Genomic DNA, 18,445 nt, shown 5'->3' on the forward strand with positions numbered 1-18,445 from the left:
AGATTTTAGTATCCTGGCGATGTATGTTGTAAATTATGTTAAAATGTAGCGATGAATTCGATCTTGCGACGAACTTCGTAGTATTTGAATTCTTCCGCGAAATTTGATTTCGAGTTTTTCAGTTCGTGGATACATGATCTGATCAACACGAGCTTGATACGCGTATGTATCCGTTTTTAAGAGTTGGGAAGTACAGGATCTGCTAGCAATGTTGGTAGTTGCGTGCGTGGAATGGCATGCGGACCCCAAACACAGAACTGTTCCCCAATAAATATGCCACGGCGGCACACACCACCGCACACCGCAGCCGCCCGTCAATACTGGAGATTTTCTTTCGTCTCTCTCTCTGCTCCTAAGTGGCTGTAGCAGCCAGCGTAGCGATGGGGGAGACGACGATGCTGCAGCGGTGGTCGTCGTCGGTGTGGGGCGGCATGAGCGGCAGCGGGCGGATGCGGCTGTGGGAGAACAAGGCGTGGCTGGCGCACGCCGGCATGGCCTTCGTCCAGATCGCCTACGGCGGCTACCACGTCCTCACCAAGTCCGTCCTCAACGTCGGCATGAACCAGATCGTATTCTGCGTCTACCGGGACCTCGTCGCGCTCGCCATACTCGCCCCAGTCGCCTTCTTCAAAGAGAGGTTCGTTGCTTCCTGCCGATTGCTTGCTACACCAAACTCTAGTCTTCCCCTTGCTCTGCAGCAACAAGAAGCGAAAGCGACACCTCTCCTTCTCCCTCCGATTTTGAAGAATCAAATCAAATTCGATTGATGCTCACTGTATTCTCAGTGCGAATTTTGAATTTTCAGGCGGGTGCGGCGACCGGTGACCCCGCAGCTCCTCGGGTCCTTCGCGCTTCTTGGCTTCACCGGGTAATTCTTGCATTTCTGCTGCCGCTGATGCCTCATACCTGATGGAGCAATAACAACTCTTCAGACTTCAATCACCTCTTGTGTGTGCGTCACATTCTGATGACTGATGTGTATGTCCTGTGCAGGATCTTCGGGAACCAGCTCCTGTTCCTGCTCGGCCTCAGCTTCACCAACGCCTCCTACGCAGCGGCTTTCCAGCCCGCCATACCAGTCTTCACCTTTCTCTTGGCTGCAATTGTTGGGTAATCAATTAACATAAGTTTTCCTGACATTGCCTTGGTTTCAAATGCTAGACCCAACTGTAACCAAATTCCTACAAAATGTTCCAGTGTTGAGGTGTTCAACGTCTTCTCCAAGGACGGCATGGTCAAGGTTCTTGGCATAGCCGTGTGCGTCTCTGGCGCCGTCCTCATGGTCTTCTACCAAGGCCCCTCCTTGATCGGCCTTGCGGGCACCAATGCCGCGGGCGGCAACGCCCTGGGCGCCACATCATGGAGCAGCACCAGCTACCCTGCTCAGTGGATCACACCAGCCATGCTCAGTTTCGGTTTAGGAACCTGGAACATTGGTGTCCTGTGCCTCATCGGCAACTGCTTCCTGATGGGGGCTTATCTTGTCATCCAGGTAAGCAAATCAGGGTGCATTCATAGCTCAACCCTGGGCCTGCTAGTGTCAAGGATATCATGATCATCTTGCTACTAAGAAAAATGTCTGATTGAGCGTCCTTTTCTCATGTGGTGCCAAATTCCAGGCCCCGGTGCTCGTAAAATATCCGGCGAGCTTATCCTTGACAGCCTACTCCTACTCATTTGCCACCATCTTCATGGTGTTGACTGGGGTGTTTGCAACAAATGGGCTCCACGAGTGGGCACTGACAGGGACAGAGATAATAGCCATTCTATATGCTGTGAGTATCTGAGCAACTAATATTTATTATGTGCCATTTGGATTTGATCAGATCCAGGAATTGAATGGCCATGTTAGGTCTCTCCTACTACCATCTTCTAACCCAATTTCTTGCCTGTGCCAACAGGGAATTATCGCATCTTGTATCAACTATGCAATCATGACCTGGGCAAACAAGATCCTTGGACCTTCCCTGGTTGCCCTCTACAATCCGCTCCAACCAGCATGTTCAACCATCCTCTCTACTATCTTCCTTGGAACCCCAATTTATCTCGGAAGGTTTGGACCAACACTCTACCCTATGTCTCTCATGAACATTTTCTCAAGTTTCGGGTCATTCAAATTGGTCAAGTTGCATTGTGTTTACCACAGCGCTACTAAATGATCAGGACATAGTACCAGTGGTCATTGGTGTAAACAGATGTTGTATCTCGTAGAGACAGTTGTTGTTACTTGATTAGTTTACCTCACTTATAAAGTTGTAAGCTATAAAATTTTCACAAATTTATGCAGAACTAAGTGCCACCTTGTATACTCCTTGCAGTGTCATTGGAGGCGTCTTCATCATTGCTGGTCTATACATTGTTACGTGGATTCGTTACAAGGAAGCTCAAAGACTACTAATGGGTAGCAGTTATCTGACTCCTCTTCTATTAGAGGCAGATGGTGCACCGGATCACAAGTCAGCAGAAAGTTCCCTCAATGGCTCCATTGACCCCTAGGGCATGGAGAAGAGTCGCACTAGCATCACCAGAATTGCTTCATATATTGGTTTCAGATATTCTTGTTAGAAAGCATGTATTTACCATTGCTATCATTGGATTAAGTTCGATTGTAAGGAAGATGTGTTGGAGCTGAAGTGGATAGCAGTCATCATTTTCTTAGCAAAGCTACTGGCTTACAATGTGGGGTGATCGTTCAGCTTCAAGAGTTGTCTTCACTGGTTCAGGGCTAGCAGCGGGAGGAACAACTTCAGTTATCAAAGGTCAATGCATATCACATTTTATTACTCTAGCAGTTTGCTATCATCATGATTGACATCTAAACATAATATTAACAACATAATTTTCTGTAGTATAGAGCTTGTTTTGACTACTCATGTTAACTTGCATCTTATCTTCTTCTTCAGCAGTTTCTTTTTTAGGCCTTGGAACTGACGCTGCAATAGCTACTTCTATACCATCAAGACAACTGTTCTCCTGTGATGATTTCCAGCTTCGGGCTTTACATTAGTTGAAGAAATCAAACTATCACTCCAAATTCCAGTGTTCTTGCCACAGGCAATAGGTTTTCTGGGGTGTTACTACGGCTCTATTCTTGTATTTGTCTTTCTACTTCCTATGTTGCGTCCCTCTAGGGTGTCAATTTGTCACACGGTTACAATACTGTATCATTTTTTGGGATTACTTAGCGTGGCATTACAAAGGCGCTAGATATATTTTATAAAGGGAATTTATTGTCTGTGTAAGTGCATATGTTTTATTGGGCTCATCAGTACAAGTACAACCATATGGTTTTCCCATGATTCCTGAGAGTATATACCAGTTCTTCCCAAATGCCTACGGAAAATAATTGAGTGCACACTGCATCCTGGCATGCATACTCCAAGAAAATATGCATACCCAACCATTGGGAGATACGATGGACAAGGCTATCACTAGGTTCATCCAAATAATAAATTGCCGTGGAACGTTTCAGGCAGTGAATCAGCCTAGTGATAACAGTTTACCAGTTCCATGGTTGACATTATTTCAGCATCAGTTCCATGGCATCAAACGAATGATGAAAAGTACTTCTCACCATTGCTTCAAGCATCATAGATTCCATGCTATCCTATCAAAAGTACCTCACCATGATTCAAGTAATCATAAAATCACATCATGGCAATGCCTCTCCGGTGGGCAATATGATAACAAAAGCGCATTGCCAACATTCATTACTAGCTGCGTAGGACAAACAGTTATGGTGTTTAACCCCAACAGTAATTGGCAATCTACTAATCTAGGAACCAACATAATAGGCAGCAACCAGTTATTTAGTTCATCTCAGATGTTCTGGAACGCATAATATATCGGATTACAACTTGATTGAACGAAGCAAGCCAGACAACCAAATATCTTAAAACGACAACCCAAACGAGATAGTCATAACCCATTGCGATAGCAAACAGAGACTTTGAAGAGGCATTTGATGCTATGAAGGCCTCATTTCTGTTCATCGCTGCAATGACACAATCATCGTCAAATGAGAACACCAGACTGCCAATGTTACTACCACAAGTATGGGTATAAACCATACTGCCAAGAGACCAATTCTACTGATTGATGATGATGACTTATCAGTATGGCATGATTAACTGAATGGAAACAAATGAAGAGAAAGGATAAGCGAGGAAACTATAGCAGGGATTTCTGAAATTGAAATTCCCCTTTCTTGAATGGAGAAAGGTTAGGTAAGTCAGGTTCGGATTTAGGATAGTTGAACATAAAACCAACTGTACGAATCAGACAATTGATGAGCTAAAATATTTCTTACAACGCATTGTGGATAAGAAACAAGTGCAACTCATTTAAGCTGACAACAGAGGACACTAAGAGTAGAAACCTTTTCAGATAGCTTGATCGCCACTAGACATTAAGATTAGAGTGGCCAAAGCTTAAGCTGAATGAGCAGATTTTTTTTCATACTGCTTGAGTGCCACTAAAATTAATGGTAGCATCATAGAGTAGCGAAAGTAAACCATCGACTAGCTAAAATTCTTCTTGCTACGCACAGAGGATAAGAAACACATGTGCAACTCTCCAATTCATGCACTTAAGCTGCCAAGAGAAGGAACCGAGCGAGTAAAAACTTTTTCAGATTGCTTGAGCGCCACTAGACATTAATATCAGCAAACAATCTCTTGCCAGCATCATCATAGAGTAGCTGACATAATACAGCAAGTAGCACCAAAGTGCAGCCAACCATCGGATGACTTATCGTACAAGGATCGGAATAGAATAGTTCCGAGGAGAGAAAATTAAAGCATCTATCACAACATTAGCTGCATAGAGTAGCCGAAGCAAACCATCGACGAGCCATTATAATACTTCTTACTAGGCACAGAGGATAAGAAACACAAGTGCAACTCTCCAATTCATGCACTTTAAGCTGCCAACAGAGGATGCTGAAGGAGCAGATATTACTTCAGATTGCTTGAGCGCCAGTAAAATTAACAGTAGCATCATAGAGTAGTGAAAGCAAACCATCGACGAGCTAAATTTTTTCCTTATTACGCACAGAGGATAAGAAACACAGGTGCAACTCTCCAATTCATGCGCTTAAGCTGCAAAGAGAAGGAACTGGGCGAGTACAAACTTTTCAGATTGCTTGAGCGCCACTACACATTAATAAAAAGCAAACAATTTCTTGCCAGAATCAGAGTAGCGAATACAGTAATTGAACATGGCAATGAGGACATGGACTCGGGTATACGGGAACAAAAAAATTAAAGCATCTATCACACGACATTAGCATTACAGAGTAGCCGAAGCAAACCATCAACGAGCTATTATACTTCTCACTACGCACAGAGGATAAGAAACACAGGTGCAACTCTCCAATCCATGCACTTAAGCTGCCAACAGAGGAAAGCTGAACGAGCAGATATTTCTTCAGATTGCTTGAGCGCCACTAAAATTAACATTAGCATCATAGTGCTAAAATTAACATCAGAAAGCAAACCATCCACGAGCTAAATTTCTTCTTACTGCGCACAGAGGATAAGAAACACAGGTGCAACTCTCCAATTCATGCGCTTAAGCTGCCAAGATAGGGAACTGAGCAAGTACAAACTTTTCAGAGCGCCACTAGACATTAATATCAGCAAACAATTTCTCGCCAGCATCATCATAGAGTAGCGACATAATACAGCAATTAAACATGGCAGCGAGGACATGGCCTCATCATCAGGTTGTATACGGGAAACAAGAAATAACTCGTCCATCACACGACACACGACGACGACATGTACTAGCAGCAGCGGCAGCAGCTCTATCTATTGTAAAGCAGCAGCAAGCAGCGGCAGACACGGCAAGTAGACTAGTAGTAGCAGAAGGCGGCAAGCAGTTTGATTGATTGATAGCAGATCGGATTCTGTGGATGGAAGGGGGGAGATTTACCCCGTCTTCTTGAGGCTGCCGCGGACGCCAGGCTTGGGCTTGGAGCTGGATGCGGCGGCCTCGGGCGCGGCGGCGGTGGAGCCGTGGAGGTTGTTGATCTTCTCGGGGTCGAAGGGGATCTTGGGGTGGCGCGCCTCGTGGTGGATCTGCATGGACTTGACGTCGGGCGCCGTCACCTTGCAGAGCGGGCACTCCATCTTGGCGTGGCCGCCCTTCTCCTGGCCCAGCCGGTCCTTCTGGCCGGCCTTGCCCCCGCCGCGGTTGGTCAGCGCCGCGTCGGCCTTCGCCGCCAGCTCCTTGGCCGTGTGCTTCTTCGGCTTCGCCTTCCCCGTCATCTCCGACGACCTTGCGCCGCTCGCTCTCCGCCGCCGCCGCCGCCGCCGGCTGCTAACCCTATTCGCGTAAAATTGTCTTCTTTTTGCGTTTGATGCGACGGGTGGGGGAAGGAGACTCTGGTGGGGAGGAGGGAGGGGCGCCAATTATTAGGGCCATGGGGCGTGCGGCTGTGGCATCTCGGCCGTCGGATCTGGAACGGACGGACGAGATTGTTGCTTGGGAGATTCTGGTTTTTCCAGGCACATAGATTTGTTTGGAAACAAGATGCGGCGTCTAGGGTTGCTCGACTTCCGGTTTTTGCAGGACTCCTTTTTTTTTGAAACGATGGACTCTTTTTTTTCCTTCCATGTTTGTATATTCGTATCGATCATGTTGTTACGGCCTGCATATGGGATAAGATTTCCTACCTAGGAAAAAAAAGACATTCTTTTTTCTACGAAGGAGAATACTTGTAGTGTGGAGCTTTTGTCAAAGATTCTCTACGGGGCAACGGGTGGTGGACGAGCTTCGTTGGGGCACAAGAATTTCAGAAAGGAGTTCCAACAGAAAGGAATTCATGGTAGTAATGAATTCATGATGGTCATACAGTACTCATGTGCAACACCGCCGCAAAAGGAACGTAAAATGTGACAGGTAACTAATTTCGATATTCAGTTCAACTGTAAAGAGTGGACGACCATTTGGAACTTTGTTTTCCACATCCTACTCTCCAACTGTATCCTGTGAACTTGCTAGTACAAGATTCCGAAGCTTCAACTGCTTCAGATAAAAATACTAAAAGGCTTCTTTAATTTATAGGATTCGTATAGAAATTATGTAGGATTTAGATTATATGGAAAAAAAATCTACACTAGTTGTTTAATTTATAGAAATATATCCTATAGAAACTAATTCTATAGGAACCTTGTAGTGCAAATTTTATAAGAACAAAATATTAGATCATACTTCGTAGAAAATTTCCTTCAACATAATCAAACACAACTTATCTTCCTATAAGATTTAACTAGCCATGATATCTTAATCCTATGTTTTTATTGTTCCTATGATTTTCCTATCCTATGAATTAAAGGAACCCAAATGAGAAAATACTATAGCATCCGATTTAGAAACACATGGCCTATATCTTACACATACAAAGTTCGGGAAAGCGGAAAAAATATCGCCTATACGCGCTAAAGCGCAATGCGGAGGCGCCTTCCGCATCGATTGCATAAACGCTTAAGCAGAAAAAAGAGGAGAGAAGCGTCGCTTATGCACGCTGAAGCGCTAACCGGAAGGCCACCACACCGATTACGCATAACGCTTTCTTGAACCTTGACCACATATGATATGATACTTAAAAAAGATAAACGAAACAGTGTATAAGTATCAGGCCATTCGCCGCATCACCCCAACCCAACACGCGAATAAGCAAGTCGTTATATAAGTAATTATACTTTATAGTCAAGAGAAACATGGTCATCTAAAATAACGTAGAACAGTAGAGTATGCGGAAACAGCCCAACTAATAACAGTTCTACAACAAGGAGCGGTAGCCTCCATGTTCCATCAGAGATCATTTTCATCTCAATCACAGGGGCAGTTCTCCGCTGTCCGTGACGACAACTTTGCTCTTTGGTGTGCCGCTCTGCTTGCCTTCAGCTTCAACCTTGTAGATCACGTCCATTCCAGAGATGACCTTGCCGAACACAACGTGCTTGCCATCCAACCTAGCATACAAAATGTGTGAATCATCAGTAATGAGTTCCAACAGAACAAAAGATTTGGCACAAACTGGCGCAATTACAAGGGAGTGGTGAGTGAAGATTACCAGCTTGTAGTTACAGTGGTGATGAAAAACTGGGATCCGTTTGTGTCTTTCCCAGCATTGGCCATGGAAAGGTAGCCTGCATGGATAACAAGAGAAGGTCTTAATCAGCTATCACTCCAACAAAGTATCTCTAGTTGCAGATAGGATTTCAAGAAAAAAAGTTCAGTACCTGGTCCAGTGTGCTTGAGCTTGAAGTTCTCATCAGCAAACTTTGTGCCGTAGATAGACTCGCCGCCCATTCCATTGCCATGTGTGAAGTCACCTCCTTGGATCATGAAGCTGGGGATAATTCTGTGGAATGAACTTCCCTTGTAGTGGAGAGGTTTGCCACTCTTTCCAATTCCTTTCTCGCCTGTGAAGTTGAAAGAGCTACATGAGACCACATCAAACACGCAACTTGGCAATGGTAAGTAACCACCAGTAGACATCACACAGAAAACATACAGGGCCCCACTAAAATATAATAATACCCCCTCTGCCAAGATATTTTCGAAGTCAAACCATGTGAACTTTGACCAAGTTTGCATAAAAAAATATTAACATCTACAATATCAAATCAATACCATTTGATTCATCATGAAGTTTATATTTTAATATAGTATACATTCAGTACTGTAGATATTGATAACTTTCTCAATAAACTTGGTCATAATTAGTGGAGTTTGAATGCTCACTACATTATGGCAAGGAGGGAGTATGTAACATCTACAATATCAAATCAATACCAATTGATTCATCATGAAGTTTATATTTTAATATAGTATACATTCAGTAGTGTAGATATTGATAACTTTCTCACTAAACTTGGTCATAATTAGTGGAGTTTGAATGCTCACTACATTATGGCAAGGAGGGAGTATGTAGTAAATATGAGTATAAATAGGACTTTCTTACAACTCTACACTACTGTGGAATATGAAGAATGAGATGACAGTTTATGTTTATCTTTCTATGTTTTTCGCATGAAGTATATGTGATGTAACATATTAGACCAGCTACCTAACTTCTTCTCATTTCCCTATTGAAATTCAGATGTAGTGTGACAGATGGCACAGAAAGGGAACTTAAAACTTGACTGTAGAGAAGTTAAAACTTAGGAGCCCTTCAATGATGGTTGAGCGAGTTTGTGGTCTGACAGTCCCTCCCCAAAATTTGCAGGCAGACAGGCTGCTGTCATTCTCTCTATGTCGTTGTGATTAACATTGGCAAGGAACTATGTCACAAGCATACTCGTGCATCAAATAAATTGTGATTTACACCGTTAAATTTTGTTCTACTTATTGGAGAAGTACTTCTATTAGATTGGCTAAACTACTTGAAGATGTAACCAAATTTATCATAACGTAGTTTATGTTAAGATGAGAAATCGCAAAGCAGCATGATAAAGGTTTGGATAGAGCAAATCTTATCCTAGGAGACAGCCTTGACATTAGATCAGTCATCTGGAAACTTCAACAAGAAAGATAGGGAAACACTTTTAGCATATAGAGGTATGTGGTATGGAAGCATACCTGTGCAAAGTGCTCTGAAGTTCTCTGTACGACATAAGATACCAAGCCGTTAGCATTCCTTATCATCCAATACGATAATACATGGTAATCTGAAAGGAAAGGTGATGGTACCTGCTGTTTTAGGAACAGCGTTTCCGAAAAGTCCCATGACAACCCGACCTATGGAAATATAGAAGTAGTTTAAATGCCAACAGATCAATCAAATGATGTGCAGAGAACACCAAAAAAGATACATGAATAGCACAGAAATGTTTCACATTAAACATGAAACACTAGGGGGCTAGGGGCATGTTTGGTTGGTGTCCAAAAGCAAACTGACGTGATTTTTGGGTCATGGCCAACATTTTTTGGTCTTTATTTGGATGGTTACAAATTTCTGGTATATCCATGTCAATTTTCCCAATCTAGATAATTTTCCTTGCCAATATTTGGCAAATCGGGGCAAACAAAACCTTCCATAAAATATTACCTAGCCAAATTTGGTTAGGGTCGACCATGGCTCCAACCTTCCATCAAATATTAGCTAGCGAAATGCAGTCATCTCACCATACACCCTCCATTCCAACGAATAAGGCGTGCACGTATTTCAAAATTTGTCTTTTGACCAAGAATTAATGCATGTATATCAAGAATATTTTTGATACAAAATTGGTATCGTTAGAAAGCATTTTTCAATACCAATCTAACAATATCAACTGCATACTATGTAATCCAGATATTGTTGTTCAATTCTTTCGGTCAAAGTTATAATTTTGAAATATGAGTCCGGGTAGTAATAGATTTTTCTCCAGCCGATATCAAATTAAGTACTAGGCGCCCAGGCTAGGAAAAGCAGTCGGGAAAATAATAGGTGTATACAGCAGAGTTCTGTATTGTTCGCCCGCCCCTGAAGATGGTAGATCGCCCTGATCTGAAAATTAAGCTACCTGCGGGCTTGCCGTCGATCTCGATGTCGAAGAAGACCTTGTGCGTCACCTTGGACAGGTCCGCGTTGGGTTTCTTGGCCTGCGAACCAGGAATAAACCGTAAGTACGCATCAATTGTATAGAGACATCACACCAAACCAAACCCCTAACAAATCAGCGACTCCGAACATATGTACGGCCTCCGGATCCGCAGCAACCAGATTCAGACACTAGCGCGAGATCGGATAACGGAAGAATCAGAGGGGGAGTACTGAAGGTAAGGAGAGGGGTTCGCGGGGGACGGACAAGGTGGATGAGCACCTGGGCGAACGCGAAGGTGGCGGCGATGAGCGCGAGCCACAGGCACACCGACGCCGGGCGCGACCTGGGCCTCGCCATCCACGCGCGCATCGCCATCTCGGAGCTCTCGTGCGATCGGATCGCCGCGGACGAGGGATGGAGAGAAGAGAACAGATCTGCTTGCTCGTTCAACAGTGCAGTCTCCGAGGGAGTCCACGGGCGTGATAAACAGAGCGGGGCGTGTGGCTGGAAGGTGGGGCCCAACTGTCAGGCGAAGCACCTGCCGCAACCCGACCGCACTCATCGGAGTGCTCTTTGCTGTGTAAGTTAAACAGAAATTCTGAGATTAATGGAGGTGATTAATGGAGGCTAATTGACATCTGAGGTTTGCTACAGCTCCATCATGTTGGTGTGTAGGTGTGTCATGCGTGTGTAACCAACAAGCAAGTTGAATTTTTGTGTTGATGAAAACCTGTTTTTTTAGAGCATCTCCACTCGTCCCCCCGACGAGGCCCCCGAGCGACGTTTTTTCCATCCGGACGGCGAAATTCGGCCCAGTCGCGCCCCCGGTTCCTCGTTTTCGTCCGGATTTGGCCCTTAATCCATCCGGCGAGCCCACGCCACCCCCGGCCCCCCGGGGCGCGCTCGGGGACTCCGGACGAAAGATTTTGGCGCGAAACGGCGTGTGGACCCGCGTAGTCGGCGACTGGAAAACCAAATCCTGTCGATTTTCCCTCCAATTTGCTTGCATATCCCCATTCCCTCCAATTTGCTTGCATATCCCCATTCTCTCCCGCCGAAATCCCCCAATCTCCTCGTCTTCCAGCTCCAGTTCCTGGCGGCGTCTTCTCGTCCACCACCACTCTCCTCCTCGTCTTCTCGTCCACCACAATGCCGCCGAAGGCGCCGGCGAGGAAGATGCGGGCGAAGAAGACGAAGCCGCCGGGCATGTCGAACGCCGAGTGGGCGGCGGACGAGCAACGGCGCGACGTGGAAACAAGCGCCAGGGCGGAGAGGGTGAAAAGAGCCGCCGCCAAGAGGTCGGCGGAGGCGGCCCAGGAGGAACAAGCGAGGCTGATCAGCATGGCCTATAGCGGCGGCATGTTCCCCGGCCAATGGCCGACGCAAGGTACAACAAGTTCCCCGTCTTCCTTCTCGCCTTCGCTGTACTCGCCGTCGCCGACTGCCGTGTTCCAAGAGGGCGCCTACGTCCAACCGTCCAAGCCCACACCGTCGCCGCCCGAGGTTGACGTCGGCGGCGGTGGCCTGTTCGAGGGCACCTCGCCGGCCCTGCGACGAGGGCCGCTCACGTTCGGTGCGATGGCGGCGCCGAACGAAGAGGAGATCCACGAGATGATCACCTCCGGCACCACCGCCGCCGCTGCGAGCCCGGGGTTCTTCATGACCGCCGCCGCCGCGTGCCCGGGGTTCTTCACGCAAGAGGAGACGAGGGCGACGGCAGCCGTGGCGGCGCGCGCAACGAGCATCGGGAGGATGTTGCCGACGGAAGCCAAGCCGTCGAAGAAGAAGGCGAGGAAGAAGAAGAGCCAACTCAATCCGCCGCCAACCCGTCGAAGGGGAAGAAGAAGAGGAAGAAGGACTCGCCGCTGCCGAACCGCGTATCAAATGGACGCCGAAGGAAGAGGAGTGCCTCGCCGAAGCTTGGATGACCGTGTCCACGAACGGCATAATCGGGGCCAATCAGTCGTTCGACACATATTGGCTTCGAGTGAAGCAGGCGTACGAGGAGCGCAAACTCGTCGATCCCTACTTCAAGAAGACGAACATGAACGTGTTCCGGGGAGACAAGGCAATGGCCACCCATTGGGGGCTCATGCGGACGGCGTGCGGCAAATGGCACGGCATACGGGAGGAGTGCGAGAAACGGCCGATCAGCGGCCACGACTTGGAGCAAAAGGTATGCTCCGTCGACCCTGCATCACCGAGGTACATCGTCGTTAGCTGACCCGTATCGCCGTGTTCTTTTTTCCCCAGCTGCGCCGAGCTTTGGACATGTACACGGACGACACCGGCCTGCAGTTTAAGTTCCTCAACGTCTACGCCCGCCTCGAGAACTGCGAGAAGTGGAAGGAAGTCCGCACGACCCTCTCGAAGAGCAAGACCGAGCAGTACAACCCCGACGCTCCGGCGGCAAGCGCGGCGGAAGGGCGCCACGAACTCGGCGAAGAAGCTCAAAGAGCTCAAAAAGACGGGCAATCCCGCCGACAGGATGCAGGCGTCGATCGACAAGTGCTGGGCCGACTTGAGGACGCACGCCGACGGGAGGAACGACAAGTTCGACGGCAGGTGGCGGGAGATGCTCGCCAACCAAGGCGTCCGGATCGCCCTGCTGAAGACGACGGCGGCGGCGAAGAAGAGGAACACAGACTTGGCGTTCCTCATGGGCGGCGGCGACATGGAACTGATGGACGAGGAGACGAGGAATTGGTACCAGGGCCACCACAACGACATCCTCCGAGCCACTCCGGCCAGTCCTTCGGCGTCTCCGCCGGCTCCTACCTCGTCTGCCTCACCATCTACCTCGTCGACTGCGGCTGCTTCGACGTCCACTGCCGCTGGTTCATCATCCGCCGCCGCAGCCGCTTCGGCCACGACGTGTGAGGAAACTGGTCCGTCGGACGAAGCCGTGCCGGCCGGGACTGCCGACGAGCCTGTTTCCGTGTAATTTCCCTCCGATCGCCGATCTGTGGCTGATCCTTTTGCTCCTTTTGCCGATCAACTGGCCGTACTTGTAGCGTGGGACGACGGTTTGTTTGAATTTAAACTCTATCCGCCGAACTCCGGGTGGACGACTGGAAATACGGTACTCCCCACGCCTTAATTTCGTCCAATCCGGAGGTAGTTTCGTCCGGATTTGGGCGTGGGGAGCGCCAACGAGTGGGGATGCTCTTACTCCTGAACTCTCCTTGAGCCAGAAAGCAATAGAGAGAGAGGTTGATCCACCATACCGACATACTCCCTCCATCCATACTTCTCGTGGCTTTAGTTTAAATTTAAATTATAATCATCACGACAAGAATTATGGAACATGGAGAGTACAAAATATACTTGGCAGTTCACTACAAGAGAATACATTAAACAAATTTCAGAGATCATCTACGAAGACTGCAAAGCGGAGAAGAACTAATGATTGTTGCACGAGCCACAACAGTTTTGATTTGATTTGCATTGCACACGATCCAGTAAGGTCCGTACTTCATAGTAGTAGCATAAAACAGCTGACACAAGGTAATTGTACAGAAGCTAGCGCTATGCAGAACAAGAGCCACCAACCATTCAACCAATGGCAAAGTCACGAGTTGTACATTCACTGTCAGTAGGTTGTACTAATAAAAACCACCATGCCAGCATATAATCACTGCCGCGCCTCGCCTCACAGAAGAGCGACGCGGGGATTTGGTCTCCAGGTTCCTTCAATCTTTCGATGAACTGGCTCCTGGGCCTCTCTTTCCTCCGTATTTCTGCAGTTGGAATTGGAAACAAAGTTCAGTGAACCGAAACATGGTATGTTGCCGAATTATGAAGTGCAGATTCATGGCTTTGACCAGTCCTAGGGTGGATATCCTGGCATGATGTTAAACAGTTGACCTCATAATGAAGATTGCTAATACATGGTGGACCAATATGTTAACTTATAGGGAGCCAACAATCGCATGCAAAGCTTTGTTTGGTACGACTACTAGAGTATTTTTAGGGATCTGTGTGGATTAGTCCTAAAAGCCCGTTTGGTTCTAGTGAATCGGGCTGGTTTTATCCCCACTTTTCCCCCGAATGCCCCAAACCTAGTGTTTTCTCCAATATCCAATACACTACCTCTCCCTGGTGGATTGAGGATTGAGGTTATATGGGGTTTTGAGGGGGATTGGGTGAAGGTAGTGTTTCACCCCAATCCCTATGGGGATAATCCGCACTAATACCCCCAAAACCTCTAGTAACAAACAAGGCCTAAATGGAAAGTTCAGTCAGGATGACTTAATAAGGTTATATATTATGGTTGCCTCAAGGCACCAACTCGTACAAGTGACAATGTAAACTGTGCATCAATGATTAATCGGCATTAACATTGTTATGACTGAAGTGATAATTTCTTTAAAAAATCTTGCAGAAAGCACGGCATAATTGAGTTTCAAGCAACTGAAAGAAACTAAAAGCCTTTGAACCAACAGCAAAGTTCTCACCTGCTTTCCCATGCTGAATGGGACATACTTGTATTTGATCATATGTAAAATCTGTCGCTTCATTGTCAGGACAAAGAGCACGATCCAGTAGCAGAGCAGTATTGGCCAGAAGACAGGAACATCAAATACCGAGAAGAATGTCATGACAAAAGCAACACAGAAGGCTTTTGTGATGGCATACCTGGAAAGAGTAGCAGTTGGTTAGTGTACTTTTTGTACATTTGCACTGCATAACAGACAAACAAAAGCCATTGATTGAACCCATAGGCACCGGAAGGAAAAATCTTTAAGCTAGTACAGATTCCATGATATCTAACAGCAAGCAGTACTCCTCTGCTACATATTAGCCTACCCAAAACGTCTTATAATATGGAACAGAGGTAGTATAATTTAATTTGCGATACTCATTCCCTGCTCCAAAAGCAGCAAATCCATCATTCATTGAGCTAGCTAGGGAAAATCAGTACTAAATGCACAGTTATAAACTCAACATATACTACTTGCAAATTGGAAAGAGATTGATCGTAGAATCTCATCTGAACTTCTGCACCATACAACAGCGTGACTACCAACGAAAGAACAACGCAACAACTTAAAAGAGTCATAAAAATGGAAGGTTAACAACTCTTCACTAGAGAAGTAGCTAAAGTTCACGAGATGGAATCCGCACAGATGTGGAAGAGCCCACCTAGAAAATGCAACATATCCTTTCCAGACTATGCAGCCTCAAGTCATTGCGTTAAAAAAACTCAATGCACAAAGGTGCAAGAGCTCACCAAGAAAATGCAACTGTATCCTTTCCGGACTATGCAGCCTAGTCATTGCGCAGCAAAACTTAACAACACAACAACTTAAAAGAGAGTCATAAAAATGGAAGTCACTAGAGAAGTAGCTGAAGTTCACAAGTTGGAGACCGCACGAAAGTGCAAGAGCCCACCCAGAAAATGCAACATATCGTTTCCAGACTATGCAGCCTCAAGTCATTGCATTAAGAAAACTTGAATGCACAAAGGTGCAAGAGCTCACCAAGAAAATGCAACTGTATCATTTCCGGACTATGCAGCCTTAAGTCATTGCGCAGCAGAACTTAATTGCACGACACCAAAGCGGAAGAGCTCAGCTGGAAAATGCAACATGTGCTTTCCAGACTTCAATTGCACAAGACACAAGTGCAAGAGCTCACCTAGAAAGAAAACGAGACATGCCCTTTTCCAGAACGTGCAAACCTCCTCAGGTTCATTGCACTAGACAGATTTGTCTGGAGTAGCTTCTACTATGAGAGGAAACCCGTCAAGCAGGCAGGTCAACAAGCAAATGCATAGGAATTACTAGCGAAGTATATGTGTGTAGTTACAGGTTGCCAAGGTTATCCTTTTATTGGTTTTGTTATTCCATGGGTTAGTCGACGAGAGACACAGCGAACCATTTCGATGGTAGGTGAATCTCGCCTGACTGGCCAAAGAAAAGCAGGCTGTTTTGGTTCCCAATCAAATCTGGCGCTAGGGAGAAGAGCGCGATCTCGAATACAAATTATCTAGAATCAAACGGGAGTGGGTAAAGACTAGGGAAGAGCGTATTGGGAGAAGCGGCGTCAATACCAGAACTTGAACTCGGGTAGGCGTCGGATGAAGGGCTTGAACTCGTCGTTGCCGCGGGTGGGCAGCGCGGGCCCGGCGGCGTCGAGCGCCTCCAGCTCCGGGTCGACCATGGGGGAGAGGAAGCCGATGAGGAGGTTGAGGAGGTAGATGCCGAGGCCGTAGGAGACGACGTAGAAGCCCTGCGCGTAGTAGACCCGCAGCGCGTAGACGGCGGCGGCCAGCAGCGTGCCCGCCCAGCGCCCCGCCGTGTGCGGCGCCGCCCGGTCCAGGTGGTGCTGGAACGCCCGCGACGCCTCCGCGCGCCACCGCTCGGCAGACGAGGACGGGGAGCCGCCGTTGCCGGCGCCGAGGGGCTCCATGGCTGTGGTGGTGGTCGCCGCTTGGGGATTTTCTTGGGGTGGGCGAGCTCGGTCGGTGGGGTGGGGTGGGCTGGGCTCCGGCTTGCGTGTGACGAGTGGGAGGACCGGTCAAGCGCTAGGCTTTGAGATGCTGTAAAGTGCTGGGACACGCGTTCCACACGCACACGCACACGCAGTCCAGCCAGCCTCGGTTTGTTTCTCCAACTTGGGTGCAATTTCTTTCGAAATTTATTGCATGGAGATTTTCTCCAGGAGTATCTCCGACGGGGCGACGCATTTTGGATGTTGAAAATGTTGGCGCGCGTTCTCTTGCCTCGGTCTAAATGGTTGAAATCGATCGCGCGTCCGTTTGCGTCGGGTGGTTTCAGCGGCACGACGAATTTTTTCGATTTTGCATTTTTATAACATGAAAATATAATTTACATAGTAAAAGAAAGGAAAATAGAAGTCCTAAGAGCGCCTACTGGTTCTCGTCGTCGATGTCGATCACGACAAGCTCCGTTACGAATCGTGTCTCTCGGAGTTCAATTCTATCGTCCCACCGACACGAATTGTTTATAGACTCCTCTCCCGACGGATATCGGTCAAAGGAAAGGAACCACAGATGAAAACTGGATCCGGTTTTTTGACGGATGAAAATTTATTTCGGTTTTTTACCTACCAACACCACCGATTCGTAACTTATTAGTAGAGATATATATATATATAATAGACGAAACAATAGCTCCTTTACAAATATCAACATGAGAGAGAATGCACTTTCCAATTATCAAAAGCAGAGATAAATCAATTTCCAGTTTTAAACATAAGGCCGAAGGCCCGGCTTTATATATAAAGCCATACGGCAACCAGAGTAGCAATACACATACAAGACACGACACATGGCTTCCTCAAGCCCCACACCTCCGTCTGAGACAACGAACGACAGCAACGCACAACACATGATCCTACAGATTGTCCAACATGGCTAGCACAAATGAGACAAAGCAAAGATACATCAGCTTCCACTGCTCCCGGGTCTCAGGTTCCCGCTCTCAGTATCGTCTGCAGGCTCCTAACCTCGCCCATCATCACATCCAGCATCCCTCGATCCATTGGCTTGACGAGGACCCTCCATCTCTGCATATATGTGAACATATGGAAGAACACGTCAGCAGTTGTTGATAAGTTTCTCTTCCATAGCTAGTTTGTTCCTAATGTTCCAAAGCGCCCAGCCTTGAGCCGCAAAGGTGAACCAAGCTATCATACGTAAGGATCCCGACAGATTCTGGACGAGACCAATGAACTGCCCAGCCCCTGTTGGATTCCAATCGCAATGCAAGAGATCCCTAGCTCCCGCCCACATCAGTTTCGCAAGATGACAAGAGAAGAATATGTGGTTGCAATCCTCCTGCTCCCCACAGAGTGCACAAGCACCATTAGTAGGACCGTGTCATTTGGCCACCTGACCCCCATATGGCAATCTACTCCTAATGAGTTGCCACAAGAATACC

General features: G+C 47.0%; 4 protein-coding genes across 6 annotated transcripts; 1 reads left to right on the plus strand and 3 right to left on the minus strand.

The window, feature by feature from the left end:
* The first annotated feature begins 282 nt into the window (after positions 1-282).
* On the plus strand, positions 283-3,242 carry LOC127312639 (WAT1-related protein At3g45870). 2 transcript variants are annotated; one of them, XM_051343170.2, is made up of 8 exons: positions 283-637; positions 806-868; positions 994-1,110; positions 1,198-1,492; positions 1,620-1,775; positions 1,902-2,053; positions 2,319-2,759; positions 2,904-3,242. In XM_051343170.2, exons 1-7 carry the CDS (start codon positions 381-383, stop codon positions 2,494-2,496), a joined length of 1,218 nt encoding a protein of 405 aa, XP_051199130.1. In that variant the 5' UTR covers positions 283-380; the 3' UTR covers positions 2,497-2,759; positions 2,904-3,242. The 2 variants fall into 2 exon arrangements, with proteins under 2 accessions (XP_051199130.1, XP_051199129.1); XM_051343169.2 differs by having other exon boundaries at positions 2,907-3,242.
* Positions 3,243-3,791: 549 nt separating this feature from the next.
* LOC127312640 (protein METHYLENE BLUE SENSITIVITY 2-like) lies at positions 3,792-6,385 on the minus strand. Its single transcript, XM_051343171.1, has 2 exons — positions 5,935-6,385; positions 3,792-3,994 (listed from the first exon to the last, which is right to left on the minus strand). Exons 1-2 carry the CDS (start codon positions 6,267-6,269, stop codon positions 3,979-3,981), a joined length of 351 nt encoding a protein of 116 aa, XP_051199131.1. The 5' UTR covers positions 6,270-6,385; the 3' UTR covers positions 3,792-3,978.
* A 1,292-nt stretch (positions 6,386-7,677) lies between these two features.
* Positions 7,678-11,009, minus strand: LOC127312638 (peptidyl-prolyl cis-trans isomerase CYP20-1-like). 2 transcript variants are annotated; one of them, XM_051343167.1, is made up of 7 exons: positions 10,803-11,009; positions 10,518-10,596; positions 9,703-9,750; positions 9,592-9,615; positions 8,250-8,432; positions 8,081-8,156; positions 7,678-7,979 (listed from the first exon to the last, which is right to left on the minus strand). In XM_051343167.1, the coding sequence occupies exons 1-7, from the start codon at positions 10,911-10,913 to the stop codon at positions 7,841-7,843; spliced, it is 660 nt and encodes a 219-aa protein (XP_051199127.1). In that variant the 5' UTR covers positions 10,914-11,009; the 3' UTR covers positions 7,678-7,840. The 2 variants fall into 2 exon arrangements, with proteins under 2 accessions (XP_051199127.1, XP_051199128.1); XM_051343168.2 differs by having other exon boundaries at positions 10,818-11,008.
* Positions 11,010-13,944: 2,935 nt separating this feature from the next.
* On the minus strand, positions 13,945-17,022 carry LOC127312636 (protein RER1A-like). The gene is made up of 3 exons (XM_051343166.2): positions 16,594-17,022; positions 14,996-15,176; positions 13,945-14,278 (listed from the first exon to the last, which is right to left on the minus strand). Exons 1-3 carry the CDS (start codon positions 16,950-16,952, stop codon positions 14,231-14,233), a joined length of 588 nt encoding a protein of 195 aa, XP_051199126.1. The 5' UTR covers positions 16,953-17,022; the 3' UTR covers positions 13,945-14,230.
* Positions 17,023-18,445: the final 1,423 nt, after the last annotated feature.

This window comes from Lolium perenne, chromosome 7, assembly GCF_019359855.2.
Source record: "Lolium perenne isolate Kyuss_39 chromosome 7, Kyuss_2.0, whole genome shotgun sequence".
NCBI classification, from domain to species: Eukaryota; Viridiplantae; Streptophyta; class Magnoliopsida; order Poales; family Poaceae; genus Lolium; species Lolium perenne.